At 43.1% G+C, this 25,173-nt stretch overlaps 1 protein-coding gene across 1 annotated transcript in view; it reads left to right on the plus strand.

The window, feature by feature from the left end:
* Window positions 1-12,010, plus strand: part of LOC110531460 (histidine N-acetyltransferase) — a 44,584-nt gene extending 32,574 nt beyond the window's left edge. Inside the window, exons 3-5 of the mRNA XM_021614670.2 lie at window positions 400-624; window positions 983-1,252; window positions 1,463-12,010. Of these exons, the coding sequence (XP_021470345.1) occupies window positions 400-624; window positions 983-1,252; window positions 1,463-1,795 (828 nt within the window). The 3' untranslated portion in view covers window positions 1,796-12,010. The remainder of the gene's footprint in view (window positions 1-399; window positions 625-982; window positions 1,253-1,462) is intronic.
* Window positions 12,011-25,173: the final 13,163 nt, after the last annotated feature.

Below are 25,173 nucleotides of genomic sequence, written 5' to 3' on the forward strand. Positions count from 1 at the left end.
AAGAGTGTTATAAATGTGTTATAGCATTTTTATAAGGCCATTATAAGGGCTGTATTAGAAGCTACATCACCTGGCTGTCCGAGACCAACCTGCCGCCACACTACTTCTTTGCACGCAAGCAGGGCAAAGTGTTGTGAGAAGGAGTGACAAGAGCATTACAAGGGTGTTACCATATAAATAGAATCCATGTTAGAAGAGTCCTAAAGGAACCTGTTCCACTTTGGAACCATTGAGAGTTCTATTACCTAGAAACAACCATGAAAAAATGACAAGAAAATGACTCACAAAATGTATTTATTCAGTTGTTCATAATCTCCCTTTGTTTTTCTCTTCCCCTCTCCTTTCTTCCCCATCTCCTTTATCCCTCTCTTCTTCATTTCTCCTCTCTTCCCTCAACAGATTGCCCTGGAGTCGGTGTGTGTGATTGACGATGGTGAGACCATGCTGGTGGAGGGGTTACGTGTGGCCCCCCAGGAAAGGGGGAAGGGCGTGGCAGGGGTGCTGCTACGGTTCTGCTCTCAACTGGTCAAGTCCAAGTGGCCTGAGGTGAAGGTGACCAGGCTGACCCGCGACGACCAGCTGGGGCCCAAGGACTTCCAGAAGTACCGCCTAATCACCAAACAGGTAGGTATTGGTTGATTATTTAATTGCTTGGTTGATTGGTTAATTGCTTGGTTGATTGGTTAATTGATTGATTTGTACCATAAGTCAAGTATTCCAAGTTGTCAATTTTGTTTCTAGTTATTTCTATAGTCGTTATATTTGTGACTAGACTCAGACTTGAGTCAAGCCATTATAACTCAAATCTACTTTTGCAGTTTACAAAGTTTACAAAATTGTCAGGGAAGCATGTTTTACCAAAATGACAGATTTAACCTTTCACAATGCTTCATTATGTGATACATTTGATTCACAGTCTATTATCCAACCATACAAGCATCTCTTTACCCTACGCCATTTCACCACTACCTTTCTCCCTAAGGGCATACTGCTGGTTCGCTTCAACGCTGAAGATCTCAAGCTCCGGCTCTCCGAACTGGGACCAGTTGTGACCCTCCCCACCTACTCCGAAGGTACCCCCCAGGGTTCTGACACCCCTCTGGTTCCCCCTGTCCTTCTGGACCTCAACGAGGCCCACCAGATGTTCCTCAACTCGGGCCTGATGTCCAACGTGCTCCCTAACGCTACCATCGTCCAGGACTGGCAGCCGTTCAAGCCAGTGCCCAGCAACATGGTTATTCTTCTGAAGAAGGTAAGATTATAATCACAGGAGGACCACAATGGAAATAAGTCAGTTGACTTTATCATGCTTTAGGATTGCAAACTTCTGGAAACTTTCATAAAAATGTGTGTTTTTAATCATTGCTGATTTGTTTAATGTATTGTCGTACTCCCATGGCTGGGGCAGCTCTATATGTATTTCACATTTCTCAAATAAAATTGATGAATTGATTCATTCAAGGACATCGACTGGATGGTGGACGACCGCTACACCCCCACTGTGGCCAGCCTGTGCACCCACCCCTTCTGGGTTCCTGGAGGTCCTCGCGGAGTTGGGACGGACACGTACTACCTCAACATCGACGTGTTTGGCAAGGACATAGGCCTGGTGCTCCATCAGTTCCTGAGTCACCTGAGGCGCCACGCCACCACCCTGAAGGGGCACGTCATGTGCCAGATGTTCCTGGATCCTCCCATGTGGAAACCCATGGCCGAATTCTGTTGCCAGACACTGAATGTGGAGCTGGTGAAGGAATACACGGAGCAATGCGTGGTCGAGTCGGATGTCGTGTAGCCCGGAGGAAGAGGAAGGAGGAAGAGGAAGAGAGGAGACAAGATGGAAGAAGAAGTAACATGAAATCATTTTAAGAGTTTCCAGAGGCCCAATGAACGAATGAACCTCATTCTCTTTAGAAAATGAAATGGAAAAGTTCCCCAAGAAAGTTCAGAAGGATTGGCTACAACCTCGCTAAGCAACAATAGCCAAACACCTCAGAAGCTGTATAATATTTGCAATATGTTTGATTTGAACACTACCGCTAACAGAAATATTTCACACAAAAAAAAAGGCAGCTACATGAAATACTTTTGACTAATTAGTTTGAATTAGCTTCTCACCGTTTGTTTTTTAACCATTCAGTCATTTACACAAGTCTAGCTCTTAACAACAGGATGCTAATGTTATTCCTTTTAAAAAGAAAAAAAAGACAAATGCCAGCTAGCTTGGAGAATATCATGCCTTTCAATCCTTTTAATGTAAATATAAAGTATAAATATGTACACATTCTGAATTGCAAATAAGTCTGCACAACTCTTGAGGCACTTTATGAAACCATATGGGCTGTTGTGCTAAAGTGCAAGTGATGGCGGGAGGAGGAGAGGAGTCGTTTAACTTTTAGAAATAACAGAATATAACTGATTCAGAACGCATCACTCCCATGGTAACGGTAGAAATCCTTATGGACCTATTCTATCCAACACCAAATCCCAAAATACTGTCCAACAAACAATAGCCCTTCAGTGAATCTTACAGAGCATTTGCACGCTTATAATTCACACAAAATGGCTGAAACGGAACAGCTATAATTACACTTAGCTTATAACACTAAAACATGGCCAGTTTGCATTTAAAACAATTTCTTTCTTTTTTTTAAACAATTGCTCAGTTGTTTTATTTTTATGTTTTTAAGCACTTAATCATATTGCTAATTTATTGTTACTTTTCCTCGTGTACTTGAATGCAACCGTAGTATCTAAAGAGGTAATATTTTATCAGCAGAAGCTTTCTGGAGGCTTTCTAATACTTAATGTGCAATCCAAGCTTACTCTATAGTACATTGCTAATAGTGTGAAAAAGGGAGCTGTACTTACTTTACAGTAAACCACAAAGACTAAAACAATTTAACTAATATAGTTCTGATTGACTTAACATTAACAACATTGTTCAGTAGCTAGAGAAATATTTCCATGGTAAATGTCGCCATCGCAAATATTAGCTGACAACCTTTGTAAAGACTGAATTGTAGTCCCTCATCAACATAGACTCAGTCATCAGACATGCTGTGAAACAGCCCTCTGAAACCATTTTAAGCTTCGTGGCCACTCTAAGATGCTTCATAACCCCTCTACGAAGCTCCATAGCTACCCTAAGAAGCTTCATAAGCTTTGGGACATGATCAGAGCTCAGATAAGCAAATGGGACACCCTTTGCTCTCGAAGGTTTCATAACCACTCTACTAAGCTTCATAGCCACTCTAAGAAGCTTTATAAGCTTTCGGCTCTTGAACGTTCCCTTTAAGACATGATGCCCTTGACACTACGTAGCGCTGAATGAGCCTGCATTGCGACCCCCAACTTGAGACTAAAACCACTACAGATCAGTTACTGGCCACTTCCCTGACTCCAACCTGCCCTCGTTGTAAAGGGGACCTTGTTATAAAGGATGGAATGGACGGAGGAAGAGAATAGCTTCTTCTTTTTTTGGTAGACTGATCAGTGGTTTGCCTGTCTTTCCCTGACTCTAAAGGACGAACGCACTCACCCATGATAAATGAAGGATTTAGGACTGGATCAATATCGGACGATGGATGAGATGCCCGGAGAAAGTGGAATGAAGAATGAAGCTAATTACATACCGGATTCCATATTCTTCAAACCAACAAAACAATACTTTGTCAAGGCTGACAATGATTTTCTCAGTTCTCTGAGAAGCACTTCCTATTTTTTTCACCGATCGAAGAAGCAAACATGGACTGACCCCCCTTCTTTTGCTGTGGCGAGTCGTGAGGAAGCCAAAGATGAAGATGAAGATGTGAGTGGCCTGACTCCAGTGGCGAAGAGAAGAAGCAGTACACAATCATTCCTACACCACCCCACCCTTGTCTCTAAAGGCATTCCCCTACACAGCGTACGAAACCCCACATGAAACCCCCCAATCAAATCATTTCTAAGAAATTCTCCATCATATGGGAAGGTGGAGCTTTTCCTCACAAGCCCATACAACCCCTCTCTCTGTCCATCTCTCCTCATGAATAGATTGAAGACCAATTTAAAGCCACTGAGTTTAAAACATCACTATGTAGGTTATCTAAATCTCTTGGCTGGTCAAAGGTAAGGTTCCCTGGATGCACTGTCGTATCCATGCCGACCATCTGGTGTATGTAAATGATCTTGGAGAGCGTGCTTTCCTGCTGCTAGTGTGTGCCCACAAGACCAGATGATTTACCAAACGTATTGTTCAGAAAACCGCCTAGTTAAATTTCTCCCTATTTTTTTTAAAGCTGGTTTGAACAATTCAGATTTTGGCTTCTTAGGCTACGCCACAACACGAGAGTAGTCATTTTGAATTTACCTTGGTGGTGGTTGGACATTTAATGAATAGAGCTCAGTGTATTTACAAAAAGGTCACTGAGATGGGAGAATATGAGCTAATTTGTCTCTTTGATTTTAAAAACATTTGAAAAACTCCAGTCCAGTCCACACCCTATATCTGTGTCTGTCTGTCTGCACGATTGGCAAATGGAAAGCAGTTCTACTGTTACTTCATGTTCTCCTTATCTCGCCATGGTAAAGATGGAGCTTTCAGTTGTTAAAAGCATCTGAGTGCGAGTGGGGAGTGTGATTTTATAATTCCACAGTGTCATGGTGGTGTTGGTGTTAGTGGTAGTGGACTTTGCATGGTCACAGACACACAGTGTTGCATTGTATGACTGCCGATATACCCTGCAGAGTCCACAGATCAACTGATCCAATGGCTTTCCAAGAGCATATGGCTAAAATGGATACCAGTACACACCGCAGCACGTCCAGGGATACGACAGGCTGGAGGGTATTTGGTTGGAGGGTGAACACAATCTTTGATATGTGATGCACACAGACATGTAATAAAAACTTAAAAACTATTCCCACAGCCTCACCACGCCCATGCAATCTATTGCCCAAATGCCCACTACTTACCCACCCAACAAGATGTTCTAATCAATGTTGTATCCACTACTGCGATAGGGACAAGGTTGTTGTCATTCAAACTGCCTCAGTCCTCAACATACCCATCCAGTAAAGACTATATCCCACCTACACTCCATCTTCATACGGACTAGACATGATGGTTTTTATCTTAATTGTTGTCTGGTGAATTGGTGGTTTGTCACCTGGTATATTTCTGTACTGTATATTTCTATATTTGACATGCAGATATATGCACAGTGTTTCAGGGGGATGTGAATGTTGAAATAAGATGCAGTACTGTAGGTGTCTTTTGCCTTGTTCTTAAAGGTACGTTTTGTGTGTTTGAGGGAAAGCTCGAAGGAGAATGTTTGGTAGAGATCCAAGGAGATTTGATTGGTTATAGAGTGCTCCAAATCTGATAATTCCGGACTCATTCCAGAATTAAAATAATTCTGGGCACTCTTAAAAGATTATGTAGCAGTACAAGTCATCCACTGTTGTAAAATGGGAACTCTCCTTCCTTCCTTGTCCCCCATTCCACACAAACACAGCCGAGAGAACAAATGGTGTTGAACCAACAGCTTTGGGAATAGATATGATGAACAAGGTCGATGTTTAAGGGTTTCCTAAAGCACTGTGTAGTAGTATGTGACATGCATTTTTACATGTGAAAGATACTGTATGGTTATGTACTAAACCAGGAGGAGGGTATTTAATGCTCTCCCTTGACTAGGGGGTTCTTAACACAATGAGGTTACTGTTACTGCACTGGGCTGCCATTGAGTCGGAGCTCGGTCTGAGGGCGGTAAAGTAAGCACTTTGTTCAGCCGATTCCATTGGCTCTCTGCTGCTGTGATAATGGCGGGGAGGGCAGCAGGGTGAAGTGAAACCGAAAGGATGTGACATCAGTCATTCATAGGTCTAACTGAACAGCTGGTGTGTTCTGATGTGTTCTGTCGCGCTGTCATCGTTGTCATCGTCGTCAAGGTCGATGTTAATCAGCCACCGTTATGGAGCAAACATTAGATTGAGACTAAACACCCTGTGTGTCATCAGTTCAAGCGCACTGTGCTTGTCCATTGCCGCGACAGACGAAGAACCGATCACACGCTATTATTGAATCATTTATCGTTATGAATCTGATTGCATGCTTAGTTCTATATTTGCTGATTAAACATAAATATCATATCCCCCCCCCCCCCAAAAAAATAGATATATATTTTGATGTACAAACCGTACTTCATTTGATGGCTGGTTATCATTTAGCTGTGACTCTGTGTTCTCTAATTGTACAAATGTATGCAGGTGCTTTGTGTCTTTTTAAAAATACTAATGATTTCCTCTTATATACCTTGTATTCCACCCATCCCATTCTTTTCATTTTAACTCCTCACCGCGTTTCACTTTGTTCTTACAACCGTCACGACATTTCATCTCTTTAAATCTATACTTGGGAGAGAGGGAAGGAGGGATGGTGTGGGTGTTGTGGAGGAGGAGATGAGGGAGTTTCTCTCTGTCTCTTATTGTAGTACCTAAGAGGCAAAACCAGGGGAGGATGGTTACAGTAGGTTACAGAACCCTGAAAAATTATATGAAGCTTTGTCGCCAAGCTAAGATGCTTTATAACCACTCTATGAAGCTCCACACGGTAGAGTCTGATCTTTAACCCACATGCACAGTATGTGGGTAAAAGTTCAGACAAAAAACGTGGGGTAGACAGAGATAGCAAGAGTAGGGAGAGGTGAATGACAATAGAGGACCAGGCCGGTCAAACTATTTATATCTACTACATTGTTATGTATCCACACTATGTACCCTTCCAGTGTCTAGGGCAGAGCACATGACTTCCTGGTTCTCTAGCTACCCATGGACAGCAGGTGTAAAACACTGGTGACATCACTCACAACGCTGACATTGAGACACTGACTAGACCAGAGCTCTCCAACCCTGTTCCTGGAGAGCTACCCTCCTGCAGCTTTTAATTCAACCCCAGTTGTAACTAACCTGATTTAGCTTATCAACCAGCTGGGTTATTAGAATCAGGTTCGGCGGTTTAGGGTTGGAGTGAAATCCGTGAGGACGGTCGCTCTCCAGGAATAGCGTTGGAGATCCCTGGTCTAGAGTCAGTGTGTCTCAATGTCAGCGTTGTGAGGGATAGACTGTCACCAGTGTTTTACACCTGCTGTCCATGGGTAGCTAGAGAACCAGGAAGTCATGTTAAAGCTGTTCTGTTTGCAGACTGAGGCTGCGTTCAGAGTGAACATCTATTCCCTACAAAGTGCACACTAGGCAATAGTGTGCCATTTGGGACGCACAATCAGTGTCCTTTCCAAGCTAAAATACATTTGGCTTATCGTTGAAACCCCTATGGTGAGGTGAGAGCCAGCAAGGTTTGTATTTATATCTATAGGCTAACTCCACATGAGATGGAGTTGAAGGCCCGTCACCTGCTGATATTAGGATACATGATACAGTAAGGCCCCTTAAACACACACTCACACACACACACACACTTTATACACAGACAGAGGAGTCTAATTCCTCTCCTAAACTGCTTACTGCTTAGCCAGTGACATTTAAGAGGCTACGATGACACGTTAGCTAGAGTTTCAGATTTGTGTGTGTGTGGGTGCGTGTGTAGATGTGTAGATGTGTGTGTGTGTGAGTGAGTGCGTGTCTGTGTGTGTAATCTGTCGATGTGTCACAGTGTCTGGTTGCACGGCGAGAGACACAGAGACCCTTTTCAGACAGATTTCTCAGCTGGTTGTGAATGGAAAGTCTGGCTGTGTCCCAAATGGCACCATGCTAGGGTACCACTTTTAACTAGGGACCATAGGGAATAGGGCGAGATTTGGGGCAACAACTCTGCGAAAGAGAGAACGGGGGGAAGGGGCAGAGGAAAAAGAGGGAAGGGGGAGAGGTTAGGGAAAAGAGAGAGAGTTTTTCAGATGCTTGTTGTGGGTTTTGGAGAGAGACAGATGGGTACCTACAGTACTGTCTGGTTTTATGGCTGTTGGAAGCTGCTGCTGGTGAAAGTGGTTTTGGCTGGGTGTTTAATAAGGATCTAGGACTGCTTGGAATGGATTCAAACAGCTGTCTCGTCCAGTTATTGGGATCGAGTAGCCACGAGTAATGTAGATGTACACACACACACACACACACACACACACTTGCAACATATGTAACACACACCCGCACACACACGCTTGCACATTTAACACATCTGAAAACTATTTTTTCATAATCCTATTTTTCTATATCTTCTAAATGAGTAAAATCAAAGACCCTAATGCATGTTTTATTCTGGCCTTGTCAACTTCAGAAAGGGCTGTTGAATTGATATTTCATTTTGTTCTCGGTTTTTCATCCATTCATTTATTTGCTTATTTATCCTTCTTTTAACCCTCTGTATTCAGACACATCTTAATCTATGACAAAGATTAGGATCATTTTGTGACCCCATTTTTGTCTGAACCTGGGAAAGGAATCAAGAAGAAAAGCACAAATGAACCCTTGATTGCCTGACTACTAGCAAATATAAAGTCTTTGCCAAATTATAAATTCAACCTACACCACCATCAAAACAAACCTGGAAATAAACTGGAAAGACACAACAAAACTGAAAAGGCAGCTGGAATTGACCAGTGGGTACAAGCTTTTGAAGTATGTTCTTCTTAATGTCCTGCTTAAGGGAAAAACGAAGAAAAAACCCTGTGAAAAAAACAAAACAATCTTACTAATCTAATCTTACTACTTGGCCATACTGCCATACCATGCCGATGCCTCTTTTGTGAACAACTACTGCATGTGTGCTCTTGTGCAATTATCTCTTATGTTACTGTTGATGAGAAATACTGTAAGGAACATGGGAGTGGTAGAAACCGTAGGAATAGAAACATGGCCGCTGTTACTGTTGATTTGAATGTGAATGGCCATTCTAGGAATTCTATTTCGATGGGTGAGAAACGCAGCTGGACCTTCTACCCTATCAATCTGTGACCATGCATATAGCCCAAGTGTTGTGATACCTAATGATGCTAACCGTGCTACATGCATGTTATCCAACCCAAATTATCATCTGACTGTCCTGCATATACAATACAGTAATATATGTGGCCTGGTCACGTTCACGTGTACATTGTAAATAACCTAAAAGCCTATCTATCCATCTGAAGGGAAGAAAACAAGACACAGCATATTGTAATTTTGTACGTTTGAACAGAGATTTTAGATGCTATGTGCAAGATAAAAACAAACACTAAAACACAGTTTCTGGTTATGTCTCCACACCCAAGTTCTGAAAACGTTTTATATGGGGAATGATTGTTCTGTAACACCAGATGTAAAGGGGGGGGGGGTAGATTTCTGTGTAACACCAGACATGGTCATTCAGTGGGTTTTCATTCAATTCAATTCAAAGTTATTAGAGCTTTGTGATGAAATAGTCCACCAGCACATTCATTCCTTAGGTGATGTTGAGTGAATACTCTTACTCCGTTTCCTTATTTCTTTCTTCTTCACATCCAAACATGTAAAGAAAATAAACAGCATATTATTCCCTTTATAAGGTGGAATCCCCCTGAACACTGGGGTTTTTGGGGTCTGAAGTCGTACCAAAGACTTCTCAGATGGTCTCCCAAGGCAACGCAGCAAAGACCCAACTGTCAATCTATATATTATTGTTATCAGAATCAGCTTTGGTTATCTATGATAACAAGGTCCAAACACAGCTTCTCTGTACGGCCTACTATACAAATTCTCCTAAATGTACCTGTGCAGAAATTGACCGATTCCAATAACTGCTGAGCCTGAAAGAGATTTAACAATAATTAGAGATATTTTGAGATTAGATATATCTGGATACGCTGAATAATCAAATTAAACAAACAGACAGCTGAGGTCAAAGACATGGCCGCTGTTGCTCATGATTGTTTTTATCTTTCAACAACAAAAAATATTCACACTTACCTTGCCAAGCTTTCACTATAGCGGTCCAACTAAATGACCAATGTCTGAATAAACATACATACCTTATATAGATTTAGGTTAGGTGAAAATGCCCAGACCTTGACCCCTGCTCGGGACCACCAAGGTCATAGGTCAAAGGTCATAGAGCAAAGGTTATGGTTCCGGAGTTTTCATTTAGCCCTTTTTCCTTGATATGGCTGCAGCTGTTGAGTATCCGCTAGAGTTTCACGATTATATACGGACGCACAGTACAGTGTAAAATATATTGTACGTTGACGCCTATATGTCATTGACTCACAGTTATAACAGGTTATAACCAAGATCCTGTGAGATAAAAGACAGGATACATTTTCATTCATCTCGTAACTTTACAGTTTTAAATCATTTTAGTGAGACTTCTCATTGGATTCACAGCTGTGTGTCTGTCGAGGTGGTAAATACAGTGGTCATGCCATTTGAAGGTATGTTGATAATCTGGAAAAAATGTATAATTTTTTTTCTTGGTCCTTCTATTCATTTTAATATTTTATTTTATACCCAACTTTCTCTGCTTATTCTCAAGCGGTGATTTGGAGAATTTTCTTTTTGAATTTTTTTTTTCTCGTTTTTTAAATTTATTATTATGTTTTTTGATTGTTATTATTTTTCAGTTATCAGAAGCTATTTTTTTTTGTGAGACTGAGATACAAAACTATTTTAAATACAATACTTAAAAAAACAACTTTACAATCTACGAGAGATCTATGGGATGTGTTTTTTTTTTCTCCAATTCGGATGCAAAAATGTGTGTATGTTGGGGATTGACGATGGGTATGGAACAGAAACATGTGGCTAGGTTTACACGGAGTCCGAACACACTCAGCATAATACTTAAGAAACGTCTTAAGACAATACGTAAGATGCTAATTAATAAGATATGCATTTTTACTTTGTCTAGGGAAATACTTATTCCTGTTTTGACCTAATATTTGAGTTATGCATTTTTTAAAGTTGTCAAAACTAGACAGGTTAGCTAGTATTATTAACGTTGTAAAAACTAGACAGGTTAGCTAGTAATATTAACGCTGTAAAAACTAGACAGGTTAGCTAGTATTATTAACGTTGTAAAAACTAGACAGGTTAGCTAGTATTATTAGCATTGTAAAAACTAGACAGGTTAGCTAGTATTATTAACGTTGTAAAAACTAGACAGGTTAGCTAGTATTATTAACGTTGTATAGATATTAATGTTGTGCTACTATTATTTTGGGGGAAAGTATAGACTTAGGTATGGGGCACAGGATAGATGTTAAAGTTAAATAAGACACCTCACACACACACACTCCCAAAATGATTTTTCAGTGTAAACCTAGCCATATACTTACATGGAATACCATTTTTTGAATGCTTTATAATCATAAAATGATGGCTACAAACGGGTTAGTAGTAGTATTTAGTGATAAAAAAATATATATTTAAAATTTTGCTTGCGTTTATATAATATTGTTGTAGTATTAGTAATACTGTAAAAAAAATGTGTACATTTCAACATACCTCCCTTTCTCTCCATTCTCTGGATAAGTAGTTTGATCAAGGACATTTTAACATCTACAAACATATAAACCTTATTAAGTGTATATTGCAACATTGTTAAGGACAAAACAGCCGTGGAACAATTATAGAAACTATTGTGAAGTCAAGTCCAGGCTGTTTATGTATGTAGTAGTATTTGAGTAGTATTTTTGTAGTAGTATATTCTGAGATGAAGTAATGATGAAAGTAACAAACATGGCAGAAATGCATATTGTTAGAAAATGAAACTCCGCACTACAGACGGACGTTTTCAAAAGTTCTTTGTTGGTTGTTTCTTTATTATTATTTTTGTTCTTTTCTTTAAATTTCTTTTTTTACTTTCTCTGTTCAGATTGTTGCCTTTGTTAGGTGTTGTCAGCTAAAAAGAAAACATTTAAAAAAAAAACGAAACAACAAGTGCATGTCAAAATGTTATGCTCTTTCTATATATTAAAAGAGCTCACTTTTTGTGTTAGAGTTACGGAAATTTACAAGGACAAAAAAAAACAACAAAAAAACAAGAGAAATAAAGGTGGGGTGGTGAGATGTGTGTGTTTTACAGGGGCACAAACAAACAAAACGCCAATACCACGTGAGAGTGTTATTACGCATCGCAATGTACAAACACACAAACAGACACACAATTTTCCCCCAAGCACTTCTAGCCTACCCAATTGACCAAAACTGGCATATATCATTTTCTTTCTTCACATTTTACAGTTACATTTTAAGATAGCTAGGTGAGACAACCACACATATCAATGCTTTCTGGATGGTTTCTGAAATGGTGAAACTAAAAGGGGCTTGATGGGTGGATGTTTTCTGAAATGGTGAAGCGAAAAGGGACTTGATGGCTACATTACACATGACATTATAGTCATTTAGCAGACACTCTTATCCAGAGAGACTTACAGTGGCAATTAAGGTTAAGTGCCTTGCTCAAGGGCACATCGGCAGATTCGAACAAGCAACCTTTTGGTTACTGGCCCAATGCTCTTAACCGATACACTCTTAGAAAAAAGGTTGTCGCTATAGGAGAACCCTTTTTGGTTCCAGGTAGAACCCTTTTGGGTTCCATGTAGAACCCTCTATAGAAAGGGTTATTCATGGAAGCCAAAATGGTTCTTCCTGCAAACAAAAAGGGTTCTTTAAAGGGTCCTCCTATGGGGATAGCCAAAAAAACCTTTAAGGTTCCAGATAGCACCTTTTTTCCCTAAGAGTGTAGGCTACCAGCGCTAATTGTCATTACTTTACATATTTCAATGGGAGACAATGTTACTCAAGCAGTTAATATGTGGTAGAGCACAGAGATTCACAGGGTTGGGTCGAAACCATGAAAAACCAATATGATTGGATTTTCCCATCAAAGTACCATGAAAAATACGGTTGCATCACAACCTTGGCCCTAACACTGGGTTTGACAGAGCCATTACTAAACAACAGTATGGCCAAGCACAATGGTATATATGCCTCAGGGACACAGTCGATGTTGGAACTCAATGTTTAATGCAAATGGAAAACGAGGTGGTCGATACACAACAATACAATAGAATGGCACAATTACCATATAGCACAAACTGGTACTTTTAGGTTATAACATGTTATAAAGAATTATATAGAGGTTATAACAGGCTATATAGAGGTTAGCAAAGTGTTACAAGGTTTTCCTTGTCGTTATGGTTTGCAATACTAGCACACTGTATGTAAGGGGTTCCATGAGTCAGGGGTTCCATTATTCAGGGGTTCCATTAGTCAGAAAGTTCCATGAGTCAGGGGTTCCATGAGTTAGGGGTTCCATGAGTCAGGGGTTCCATGAGTCAGCGGTTCCATTAACAGCAGTTTCATGAGTCAGGGGTTCCATTAGTCAGAAAGTTCCATGAGTTAGGGGTTCCACGAGTCAGGGGTTCCATGAGTCAGGGGTTCCATGAGTCAGCGGTTCCATTAACAGCGGTTCCATGAGTCAGGGGTTCCACAAGTCAGGGGTTCCATTAGTTAGGGGTTCCATGAGTCAGGGGTTTCATTAACAGCAGTTCCATGAGTCAGGGGTTCCATTACTCAGGGGTTTCATGAGTCAGCGGTTCCATGAGTCAGGGGTTCCATGAGTTAGGGGTTCCATGAGTCAGCGGTTCCATGAGTCAGCGGTTCCATTAGTCAGGGGTTCCAAGAGTCAGGGGTTCCATTAAAGCGGTTTCATGAGTCAGGGGTTCCATGAGTCAGGGGTTCCATTAGTCAGGGGTTCCATGAGTCAGGGGTTCCATGAGTCAGGGGTTCCATTAACAGCGGTTTCATGAGTCAGCGGCTTCATGAGTCAGGGGTTCCATTAACAGCGGTTTCATGAGTCAGGGGTTCCATGAGTCAGGGGTTCCACAAGTTAGGGGTTCCATGAGTCAGGGTTTCCATGAGTCAGGGGTTCCACAAGTTAGGGGTTTCATGAGTCAGCGGTTCCATGAGTCAGCGGTTCCATGAGTCAGGGGTTCCATTAACAGCGGTTTCATGAGTCAGGGGTTCCATGAGTCAGGGGTTTCACGAGTCAGCGGTTCCATTAGTCAGGGGTTCCATGAGACAGCGGTTCCATTAGTCAGGGGTTCCATGAGACAGCGGTTCCATTAGTCAGGGGTTCCATGAGTCAGGGTTGCTGTTGGTCAGTATTTGTCTGAAAAGTCCTGTAGCTACAATACCTACCCAGCTACTTTGGGTAGTCAAATGTTGGTCCCTTTTTCCTTGACAAGACAATCAGTGTGTGTGTGTGTTATGCTCTCCCTGACCCAGAAAGTAAACAAATAACCTCCTCTCCCCATCAAAACAAAACAAAGCACAGAGATAAGGGCAGTGGGTGTAATAAGGACAGATGCATTGTATGTAGTCCTCTGGTTAGTTTTTTCCCCCAGGTGCCAAGTGTGTGTGTGTGTGTGTGTGTGTGTGTGTGTGTGTGTGTGTGTGTGTGTGTGTGTGTGTGTGTGTGTGTGTGTGTGTGTGTGTGTGTGTGTGTGTGTGTGTGTGTGTGTGTGTGTGTGTGTGTGTGTGTGTGTGTGTGTGTGTGGAGCTCTTATCAATGCCTTTGTGACATGAATTCCCTCACTCTGTCCCTCTCTCTCTTTCCCTCTCACTTTCTCTTACTCTCTCTCTCTCTCTCTCTCTCTCTCTCTCTCTCTCTCTCTCTCTCTCTCTCTCTCTATTTCACTCAGTCTCTCTCCTTCTCTTTCTCTCTCCAGGTCAAGCACTATCCAATTCTCTCTGTGTCTACCTGTATTTAAAACACAACAACCCACCCACACATCTAAAGGTATCTATCTGCTGTATAACACTGTTAAAAGGACAAGTGGGCAGTTTAATAGAAATCCAAAGCTTTGGAATATAAGGCCTCTCTATATGGCCAATGGTATCCTCTCTGCTGACGTGTTTTAGACAAATTGGTTGATTTAGGGGGAACAACAAATGGCTGTGAACATTTGAAAACATGCAATGACGGGATCACACTCCCACACACACATACACACCACACACACACACACGTACACACATCCACACACACCTGTCTTGAGAGGGAGATGGAGAACGAGTGAAAGAAAGAGAGGAAGAATGACAGAGAGAGGTAGTGAAGGAAAAGTCTTTATTTTGCGACAGAGGAAAGGAAACTACATGAGGAGGTACATTCTTCTAAGATGGCTGGGGCCATATAGTAGAGCAGGGTTTCAGAAACTATGGGTCAGGACCCAAAGTGGGTCTGGGCATGTGAGAGGTGGGTCATTTGGGTCTCAAGCTGAAAAAAGAACCCCTGATTTAGAGAGTTTTTTCATAATTCTAATATAATATAGCATTATTTAAATATTCCCCATTTAATACTATTAATGTGAGCTAACATGGCTGCCATAGAATGTTGTAGTGTTATACTCTCTAAATGCTTGGCTCTGGTGTCTGGTTGAGATAACCAGTAGATTAGGGTTTATTTCTAGTAACAACAAATGGTGTCCATGTTTGACAGGTGGGGTTAGAAGGGGCTGATCCACCAGGGCCCGCTGACCCCACCGGCTCTAGAAACAAGACCCCAGATGGTGGCCCCTCACTGGGGAAAGACAGACAGATAGTACCCTCCCACAATCCTGAATCTAAACCCAACCACCTCTACCATGGTGTGGCTAATGCACACACACACACGCACATGCGCGCGCACACACACACTGGAGAAAGACAGACAGAGTCCTCCCCTAACCTTGACCCTAACCCCACCCCTCCCCCCGTTCAGCGAAAAATCTGTAGGTTCAAGTTCCACCTCAAAGATTTTAGACAAATGTTCTTCAATTCCAGACAGTCCAAGGGGCCCACTGGGAGTGTAGACTTCTGTGTCCAACAATTTAACCAATCATCACATCCTTCATAAATGGACACAGATTTTATGGTTACAACATCTACCCAGAGGTGTCACATTAATATTAATACAAGCTGTTCCCTTTGCTACCATCCGGCAAACGGTACCGGAGCATCGGCTCTCGGATCAACAGGCTCCGAGACAGCTTCTACCCCCAAGTCATTAAATAGTTAATTCATGGTTAGCCGGATTATCTGCACTGACTCTATGCACACAGTATATACACTCTCACTCACACACTTTAATATTCTGGTCCTACTCTGTTCTTTATTTTACTCTTATTATTATCTATCCTGATGACTAGTCACTTTACCCTGCCTTCATGTACATATCTACCTCAAATACCTTATTATTATCTATCCTGATGTCTAGTCACTTCACCCTGCCTTCATGTACATATCTACCTCAAATACCTTATTATTATCTATCCTGATGACTAGTCACTTTACCCTGCCTTCATGTACATATCTACCTCAAATACCTTATTATTATCTATCCTGATGCCTAGTCACTTTACCCTGCCTTCATGTACATATCTACCTCAAATACCTTATTATTATCATTTATCCTGATGCCTAGTAACATTACCCTGACTTCATGTACATATCTACCTCAAATACCTTATTATTATCTATCCTGATGACTAGTCACTTTCGGGGATCAGGGCTACCACTGTTGTGTCATTGCCAAATTCAATGATGGTGTTGGAGTCGTGCCTGACCGTGCAGTCATGAGTGAACAGGGAGCACAGGAGGGGACTGAGCACGCACCCCTGACGGGTCCCTGTGTTGAGGATCAGTGTGGCGGATGTGTTGTTACCTACCCTTACCATCTGGGGGTGGCCCGTTAGGAAGTCCGGGATCCAGTTTCAGAGGGGGGTGTTTAGTCCCAGGGTCCTTAGCTTATTGATGAGCTTCGAGGGCACCATGGTGTTGAACGCTGAGCTGTAGTCAATGAATAGCCTTCATTGACTACAGCAGCCTGGTATACAAGTTGGAACACTGTAATGTGAGATGTAGTCTACACCTCCATAAGGAACACTGGAATGTGAGATGTAATCTACACCTCCATTAGGAACACTGGAATGTGAGATGTAATCTACACCTCTGTTAAGAACACTGGAATGTGAGATGTAATCTACACCTCCATTAGGAACACTGGAATGTGAGATGTAATCTACACCTCCATTAGGAACACTGGAATGTGAGATGTAATCTACACCTCCATTAGAAACACTGGAATGTGAGATGTAATCTACACCTCCATTAGAAACACTGGAATGTGAGATGTAATCTACACCTCCATTAGGAACACTGGAATGTGAGATGTAATCTACACCTCCATTAGGAACACTGGAATGTGAGATGTAATCTACACCTCCATTAGGAACACTGGAATGTGAGATGTAATCTACACCTCTGTTAAGAACACTGGAATGTGAGATGTAATCTACACCTCCATTAGGAACACTGGAATGTGAGATTTAATCTACACCTCCATTAGGAACACTGGAATGTGAGATGTAATCTACACCTCCATTAGGAACACTGGAATGTGAGATGTAATCTACACCTACATTAGGAACACTGGAATGTGAGATGTAATCTACACCTCGATTAGGAACACTGGAATGTGAGATGTAATCTACACCTCGATTAGGAACACTGGAATGTGAGATGTAATCTACACCTCCATTAGGAACACTGGAATGTGAGATGTAATCTACACCTCGATTAGGAACACTGGAATGTGAGATGTAATCTACACCTCCATTAGGAACACTGGAATGTGAGATTTAATCTACACCTCCATTAGGAACACTGGAATGTGAGATGTAATCTACACCTCCATTAGGAACACTGGAATGTGAGATTTAATCTACACCTCCATTAGAAACACTGGAATGTGAGATGTAATCTACACCTCCATTAGGAACACTGGAATGTGAGATGTAATCTACACCTCCATTAGGAACACTGGAATATGAGATGTAATCTACACCTCCATTAGGAACACTGGAATGTGAGATGTAATCTACACCTCCATTAGAAACACTGGAATGTGAGATGTAATCTACACCTCCATTAGGAACACTGGAATGTGAGATGTAATCTACACCTCCATTAGGAACACTGGAATGTGAGATGTAATCTACACCTCCATTAGGAACACTGGAATATGAGATGTAATCTACACCTCCATTAGGAACACTGGAATGTGAGATGTAATCTACACCTCCATTAGAAACACTGGAATGTGAGATGTAATCTACACCTCCATTAGGAACACTGGAATGTGAGATGTAATCTACACCTCCATTAGGAACACTGTAATGTGAGATGTAATCTACACCTCCATTAAGAACACTGGAATGTGAGATGTAATCTACACCTCCATTAAGAACACTGGAATGTGAGATGTAATCTACACCTCCATTAAGAACACTGGAATGTGAGATGTAATCTACACCTCCATTAGGAACACTGGAATGTGAGATGTAATCTACACCTCCATTAGAAACACTGGAATGTGAGATGTAATCTACACCTCCATTAGGAACACTGGAATGTGAGATGTAATCTACACCTCCATTAAGAACACTGGAATGTGAGATGTAATCTACACCTCCATTAGGAACACTGGAATGTGAGATGTAATCTACACCTCCATTAAGAACACTGGAATGTGAGATGTAATCTACACCTCCATTAGGAAAACTGGAATGTGAGATGTAATCTACACCTCCGTTAGGCTAATAGAAGCCCTTCTTATTTTGTTTCATTATGTTCAATGTGAGCGTCATTATTTATATTTAGTCTACACCAGGGTTCCCCAACTGGCAGCCTGTGTATATAGCCAACACCTTCTTGTTCTAAACGTCTAACTCGAGTGGGAGGGGTGTGTCTTCGTGACAATGATCAAGATCGGCTGCTTACCGATTTGACAGCTCCAACGCTGTTCCTCCTCCGACCCTGACAAAACATCAGCTATGCGGGTGTTCGCTAATGCCAGTTCAATCTAGGCCTTAGTCTCTCCTATCACTTCTCTTCAATCTTCTAGATGAAAGATGGACAGAGACAGACAGACAGACAGACAGACAGACAGACAGACAGACAGACAGACAGACAGACAGACAGACAGACAGACTCCAGGTTTAGGGTTACACCACTGATAAGTAGTCTATGGTAATAACACCCTTTGAAGTACCCTAAACCTGGCCCTAAGGATGGAGAGAAGGAGGATGGAGGGGTGGAGGTGGAGGTGGATTGGTGAAGGGACAGGTTGAGTTGGAGAGATTGAGAAGAGGAGGGGTGGAAGGAGTTATTAGATAGAAAGATGTAGAAGTGGAGGGGAGGAAGGAGTTATTAGATAGAAAGATGTAGTAGTGGAGGGGTGGAAGGAGTTATTAGATAGAAAGATGTAGTAGTGGAGGGGTGGAAGGAGTTATTAGATAGAAAGATGTAGTAGTGGAGGGGTGGAAGTAGTTATTAGATAGAAAGATGTAGTAGTGGAGGGGTGGAAGGAGTTATTAGATAGAAAGATGTAGTAGTGGAGGGGTGGAAGGAGTTATTAGATAGAAAGATGTAGTAGTGGAGGGGAGGAAGGAGTTATTAGATAGAAAGATGTAGAAGTGGAGGGGAGGAAGGAGTTATTAGATAGAAATATGTAGTAGTGGAGGGGTGGGGTGGGGTTTTGAAACAATTAGGACTCCAAATGTGATGCAAATATCAACTCTGCAAGGGGATCTGGGACATGACAGTGTGAGGAGAGAGCTGTGGAACATGTTCTATATTCTATGGAGAGGTTCTACACTCTTAGAAAAAGCTGTCCCCATCAAAGAACAACTTTGCTTCCAGGCAGAACCCTTTTTGGTTCCAGGTAGAATTATTTTGCGTTCCATGTAGGGTATCTACATGGAACCCAAATGGTTCTACCTGGAACCAAAAAGGGTTCCTCAAAGGGTTCTCCTATGGGGACAGCCAAAGTACCCTTTTAGGTTCTAGATAGCGTCTTTTTTCTAAGATTGTAGGATTTCCTCTCTAATGCAAAGGGTGTGATTGTTGCTCTTATGTGGCACACACGACAGGGTGTACGCTGAGGAGTGAGGGTAGTGAGGGTTCCCCATGGGGCCGACATTAGGAGATAATAACTAGGTTAAATATCCTAGAGTTCACACCAGCTTCTTCCTACTGTACTGTCTGTGAGCACAATGGTAATAGGGATGATGGTTCACAAGATTCACATGTAATAATCTAGGGCCATAGAGTCTCAGAGTTGGAGTGCTGATCTAGGATCATCCCCCCTGTATCCATGTGATTGTATTCATTGTTATCTAAAAGGCCAAACTGATCCTAGATCAGGGGGCAGTTCATACTGTACATGGCAGGGTTCCTAGGAAAATAGTCATGTTTCACATTGTTGTGTATGAGAATCATCACATCGGAGTTGTATGTGCACGGCCTATTGGTTAAATTTGCATGCACTTGTTGAGTGCGTGATCAAAAGAATGCATGTTTTCACTAGTTACAATAGCCACAAAGTCAAAATTGGCTATATCATAAAAATGTATAATTTTTATGTTGTTGCTTTTTTTGGTCTTCATTTAAGGATAGGATTAGGCATAAGGTTTGCAGTGTGGTTAAAGTTAGGGATAATGTTAGCGGTTAGTTTTAAAATCGGATTTAATTACTTTGATTTGAATTAAGAAGAGACAATTTTGAAATGGGCGGGGTTTATGACTTTGTGGCTGTGGTAACTAGTGACGACCCAGTTGAAAAAAATGGTCATGTTGTGAGTTGGGGAACCCTGTCAGCATGGCCACTGTTCTTTAAATACTGTACGTCACTCATTGCTTCAAGCCACACCCACCAAACGGGAGCAAACGTGCCTCAAAGTCTGTTCACGACCGTACAAGAACGTTTTGGGGAAATGTGTCGTTCAGTACAAACCGTTACGCAACGTAGTAAACTTTCAAGCAAGCTGAACGCACTTGAGGTTCGTGCCATAGGAACAACAGTGCGTGAGGACAAAACCTGCCAAAACATTTTAGAATGTTTTTAGAGCGAATTTCTCTGTTATTTCGTGGTGAAGCTGCAGCGAGAGGGGAGAAATGGTCTACAAAGCTGGCCATATCAATACATACATCCGTAATTGATTGTGAAGTAGTTTTATTTTGCTGAGGAAGTCCTAGTCACTCAATTAATGAATTGTATATCTAACGCAGAAGTTTGGTGCTTGACGGGGCAGTATTTCTGGAGTTTGGCAATGTGCACGACAACAATCTTCGATTTGTCCATTAGCTTGCGAACGTACCTCTAAGCCAGTCACTTTGTTTGAAATTAATAGGAAGCTATACCTAGTGTACACACTCAATGCTAAACACCAAATGTTTCCTCCATAAGTTAGCTAGCAAACTACTTTAGCAACATTATGTTATCACAATGAATGAGTTTTAAAGAAGAATCTAGCGCTGCCTGTTCCGCCGCTAGTCAGTAGCCTCTAGTTCTGCCGCTAGTCAGTAGCCTCTAGTTCTGCCGCTAGTCAGTAGCCTCTAGTTCTGCCGCTAGTCAGTAGCCTCTAGTTCTGCCGCTAGTCAGTAGCCTCTAGTTCTGCCGCTAGTCAGTAGCCTCTAGTTCTGCCGCTAGTCAGTAGCCTCTAGTTCTGCCGCTAGTCAGTAGCCTCTAGTTCTGCCGCTAGTCAGTAGCCTCTAGTTCTGCCGCTAGTCAGTAGCCTCTAGTTCTGCCGCTAGTCAGTAGCCTCTAGTTCTGCCGCTAGTCAGTAGCCTCTAGTTCTGCCGCTAGTCAGTAGCCTCTAGTTCTGCCGCTAGTCAGTAGCCTCTAGTTCTGCCGCTAGTCAGTAGCCTCTAGTTCTGCCGCTAGTCAGTAGCCTCCCGTCTGATTTTGGAGGTATGGCAACGCGAGACCAGTCTATGTATAATGCCACTGGAGCAGACAATATCCCAGTGGAATTTTCCTCTCCTGCTCCCCCTCCCTTCCCCTCTTCACCCTCCCTCCTGTTCCCCTCTTATCCACTCTTATCCCCTTATCCACTCTCCCTCTCAATTCCGCTGCGAGGGAGGGGCGGCATGCTGATTGGGCAGTCAGGGCAAAGGGGGGGTTGGGTGTGTGCGTGCGTACGTGCACATGGCCCGCTGGCACAGTTACCCCAGCTGGCAGCGTCTCTCAGATCCCCTGGACATCCATGCCAAGCACATGCCGCAGCATCAGAGAGAGGGGGAGAGGGGGGAAAGGAAGAGAAGAGAGGGGGAAAAGGAGGAGAATAGAAGGGGAAAAGAAGGAGAAGAGAGGGGGGAAGGAAGGAGAATAGAGGGGGGAAAGAAGGAGAAGAGAGGGGGGAAAGAAGGAGAAGAGAGTGGGGAAAGGAGGAGAAGAGAGGGGGGAAAGAAGGAGAAGAGAGGGGGGAAAGAAGGAGAAGAGAGGGAGGAAAGAAGGAGAAGAGAGGGGAAAAGGAGGAGAAGAGAGGGGGAAAAGAAGGAGAAGAGAGGAAAAAGAAGGAGAAGAGAGGGGGGAAAGGAGGAGAAGAGGGGGGGAAAGAAGGAGAAGAGCGGGGGGAAAGGAGGAGAAGAGAGGGGGGAAAGAAGGAGAAGAGAGGGAGGAAAGAAGAAGAGAGAGGTGGTGTAAAGAGAGAAGAAGAGAGAGGTGGTGTAAAGAGAGAAGAAGAGAGAGGTGGGGTAAAGAGAGAAGAAGAGAGAGGTGGGGTAAAGAGAGAAGAAGAGAGAGGTGGGGTAAAGAGAGAAGAAGAGAGAGGTGGTGTAAAGAGAGAATAAGAAGAGAGAGGTGGTGTAAAGAGAGAATAAGAAGAGAGAGGTGGGGTAAAGACAGGAGAGAGAGGTGAGGTAAAGACAGGAGAGAGAAGTGGGGTAAAGAGAGAAGAAGAGGGAGGTGGGGTAAAGACAGGAGAGAGAGGTGGGGTAAAGACAGGAGAGAGAAGTGGGGTAAAGAGAGAAGAAGAGAGAGGTGGGGTAAAGACAGGAGAGAGAGGTGGGGTAAATATAGAAGAAGAGAGAGGTGGGGTAAAGAGAGAAGAAGAGAGAGGTGGGGTAAAGAGAGAAGAAGAGATAGGTGGGGTAAAGACAGGAGAGAGAGGTGGGGTAAAGAGAGAAGAAGAGAGAGGTGGGGTAAAGACAGGAGAGAGAGGTGGGGTAAAGAGAGAAGAAGAGAGAGGTGGGGTAAAGACAGGAGAGAGAAGTGGGGTAAAGAGAGAAGAAGAGGGAGGTGGGGTAAAGACAGGAGAGAGAGGTGGGGTAAAGACAGGAGAGAGAGGTGGGGTAAAGAGAGAAGAAGAGAGAGGTGGGGTAAAGAGAGAAGAAGAGAGAGGTGGGGTAAAGAGAGAAGAAGAGAGAGGTGGTGTAAAGAGAGAATAAGAAGAGAGAGGTGGGGTAAAGACAGGAGAGAGAGGTGAGGTAAAGACAGGAGAGAGAAGTGGGGTAAAGAGAGAAGAAGAGGGAGGTGGGGTAAAGACAGGAGAGAGAGGTGGGGTAAAGACAGGAGAGAGAAGTGGGGTAAAGAGAGAAGAAGAGAGAGGTGGGGTAAAGACAGGAGAGAGAGGTGGGGTAAATATAGAAGAAGATAGAGGTGGGGTAAAGAGAGAAGAAGAGAGAGGTGGGGTAAAGAGAGAAGAAGAGATAGGTGGGGTAAAGACAGGAGAGAGAGGTGGGGTAAAGAGAGAAGAAGAGAGAGGTGGGGTAAAGACAGGAGAGAGAGGTGGGGTAAAGAGAGAAGAAGAGAGAGGTGGGGTAAAGACAGGAGAGAGAGGTGGGGTAAAGAGAGAAGAAGAGAGAGGTGGGGTAAAGACAGGAGAGAGAGGTGGGGTAAAGAGAGAAGAAGAGAGAGGTGGGGTAAAGACAGGAGAGAGAGGTGGGGTAAAGAGAGAAGAAGAGAGAGGTGGGGTAAAGACAGGAGAGAGAAGTGGGGTAAAGAAAGGAGAGGAAGAGAGAAAAAAGACATGCCACAGCATCAGAGAAAAGTGAAGGAAAAGTAAAAAAATATATATATTTACAAAAATGTGTTTCTACCACTGGGAGTGAACACATGACCTTCAGATCAGGAGTGATGTGATTAAAACAAAGAACGAGTTTCTACCACTAGGATTGAACACGTGACCTTTGGTTCCGGAGATTTTGCACACACACACACACACACACACACACACACCACACCACACCACACCACACAGAACGAATGGCCCTGCGATGTAATCGTAGTGATACCAACAATGCTACTGTAAATAAACACACACATACATACACACACACACACACATTCCTGAAACAAGATAGTTTATAATGCATACATATACACTCATGCTGTGCCAACTGAGGCCACAGTGTAGTGTGTGTGTGTGTGTGTGTGTGTGTGTGTGTGTGTGTGTGTGTGTGTGTGTGTCATGAAGCTGCCGCTGATGCAGCCTCTTCAAGCGTAATATACCCTCACAGACTGGAGGCTTAGAGCTAGGATGGACATATGCAGGAGGGAAGCAGGGGAACAGAGGGAAGGAGAGAGGTGGAGTCAGGATGGAGATAGGCAAATAGAGAGAAGAAGGAGTGAGATAGATAGATGGATAGATAGATGGAAGTGAAGAGAGAGAGAAGAGGGAGAGAGGGGGGTAGAGAGGGAAGGTGAGAAAGAAGAGAGGGGGTAGAGAGGGATGGAGAGAAAGAAGAGAGGGGGTAGAGAGGGAAGGTGAGAAAGAAGAGAGGGGGTAGAGAGGGATGGAGAGAAAGAAGAGAGGGGGTAGAGAGGGAAGGAGAGAGAAAAGAGGGAGTGGGAGAGAGGGATGGAGAGAGGCGGACAGAGAAAAGAGGAAGTGGGAGAGAGGGATGGAGAGAGGCGGACAGAGAAAAGAGGAAGTGGGAGAGAGGGATGGAGAGAAAGAAGAGAGGGGTGTAGAGAGGGAAGGAGAGAGAAAAGAGGAAGAGAGGGACGGAGAGAGGCGGACAGAGAAAAGAGGGAGTGGGAGAGAGGGATGGAGAGAAAGAAGAGAGGGGGGTAGAGAGGGACAGAGAGAGGCAGACAGAGAAAAGAGGGAGTGGGAGAGAGGGATGGAGAGAAAGAAGAGAGGGGGGTAGAGAGGGAAGGAGAGAGAAAAGAGGGAGAGGGAGAGAGGGGTGGAGAGAAAGAAGAGAGGGGGGTAGAGAGGGACAGAGAAAAGAGGGAGTGGGAGAGAGGGATGGAGAGAAAGAAGAGAGGGGGTAGAGAGGGACAGAGAGAGGCAGACAGAGAAAAGAGGGAGTGGGAGAGAGGGATGTAGAGAAAGAAGAGAGGGGGGTAGAGAGGGACAGAGAGAGGCAGACAGAGAAAAGAGGGAGTGGGAGAGAGGGA

This window comes from Oncorhynchus mykiss, chromosome 9 (assembly GCF_013265735.2).
Source record: "Oncorhynchus mykiss isolate Arlee chromosome 9, USDA_OmykA_1.1, whole genome shotgun sequence".
Taxonomy (NCBI): domain Eukaryota; kingdom Metazoa; phylum Chordata; class Actinopteri; order Salmoniformes; family Salmonidae; genus Oncorhynchus; species Oncorhynchus mykiss.